Below are 1,174 nucleotides of genomic sequence, written 5' to 3'. Positions count from 1 at the left end.
GAAGGCACATAAGGAGTTAAACCTCTGGGAAAACTTCACCCTTTTTGGATGGAAATCGCCCCCCCTTTAACCCTTGCCTGGCCTTGGGGATCGAGAGGCCCCAAGCAGGCGGGGAGGGGCCGCTATTTCCCCCCTCCCCGGGCCTTCCAAGAGGAATGGGGGGAGGGGGGAACCCGCCGCCCCCTCCCCAATTAACTCCCGTTTTTTCTCTTCTCCCCCTCCTATTGTCTCCCCCTTTTCCCTGTATCTTCACAGGCCTCTCTGCCCGGCGCCCCTACGACCCTCAACCCGGCCCCTACCCTCTGCAGGCCCTAGGCGCTTCAGGGTAACTGAGGCGAAGAGCCCCCGCCCCCCTCTCAGATCTGGCCACCGGACCCTCAGATCCTAAGTCCCCAACCCCCTCCTCTTTTCCTGTACCCCCAGAGCTCAGTCCCCTCAGGCCTCCAAAATCCTTCCAGGCCCCGCGAGTCCTTCTCTGGACCCCACCACCCCCTCCAACCCTCCTCTATCCCCTCAGAGCTCCCCACTTGGGGTCCACCATACGCCCCCACTCCCTCTTCCCAGTGGCGTTCTCATAGGGCCCTAGTCCTCCCAGTCTGTCTCCCCCTCCCCTTGAGACCCCCCAGGTCCCCTCCAGGACCTAGGTTCCAGCCCCCCTCCCCCCGGGCCCCAGCTCACCGCCCCCGCCCCCCGGGAACGAAGGCACTGGAGCCGGAGCCGGAGCCCGAGCCGGAGCCGGAGCCGGAGCCCGAGCCCATGCCGCTGAGTCGCTCGGCCAACGCCGCCCCCGCCGCCCCCTCCCCCTCCCCCTCCCCCGCTGAGCCCCTGGCGCTGCCCGTCCCGGCCTCGGGCCCCGGCCCGGCCTCCCCCTCCCCCACCCCTTCCCCCCCCCCCCCCCCCGGGCCCCGGCCCGGCTCCCTCCCCCCTCCCTCGCAGCGCGGCCCCGGCGGCGGCGGCGGCGGCGGCGGCGGGGGGGCCTGGGGGGGCGGGGCGGAGCGGGGAGTCCCCGCACGACTCGCTCCGGGCCCCGGGAGCGGCCAGCCCCGGCCCGGGCCCCGGCCCCGGCCCCGGCTCCGGCCCCGGCCCCGGTATGGATGGCCCCGGGGCTAACGCTGTGGTCGTCCGCATTGGCATCCCGGACCTGCAGCAGACGGTGAGTGAGCCTGGCCCACCC

General features: G+C 72.3%; 1 protein-coding gene across 1 annotated transcript in view; it reads left to right on the top strand.

Annotated features, from left to right (window-relative positions):
* The first annotated feature begins 756 nt into the window (after positions 1–756).
* Positions 757–1,174, top strand: part of SHANK3 (SH3 and multiple ankyrin repeat domains 3) — a 69,442-nt gene continuing 69,024 nt past the window's right edge. The window contains 2 exon segments of the mRNA XM_069102918.1: positions 757–885; positions 887–1,153. Coding sequence (XP_068959019.1) covers positions 757–885; positions 887–1,153 — 396 coding nt within the window.

This window comes from Petaurus breviceps, unplaced genomic scaffold (assembly GCF_028583685.1).
Source record: "Petaurus breviceps papuanus isolate PSGF00001 unplaced genomic scaffold, PetGlider_PUasm1.0 558, whole genome shotgun sequence".
NCBI lineage: Eukaryota > Metazoa > Chordata > Mammalia > Diprotodontia > Petauridae > Petaurus > Petaurus breviceps.
Note: the sequence above shows the minus strand (reverse complement) of the source record. Positions and strands in the feature narration are given on the sequence as shown.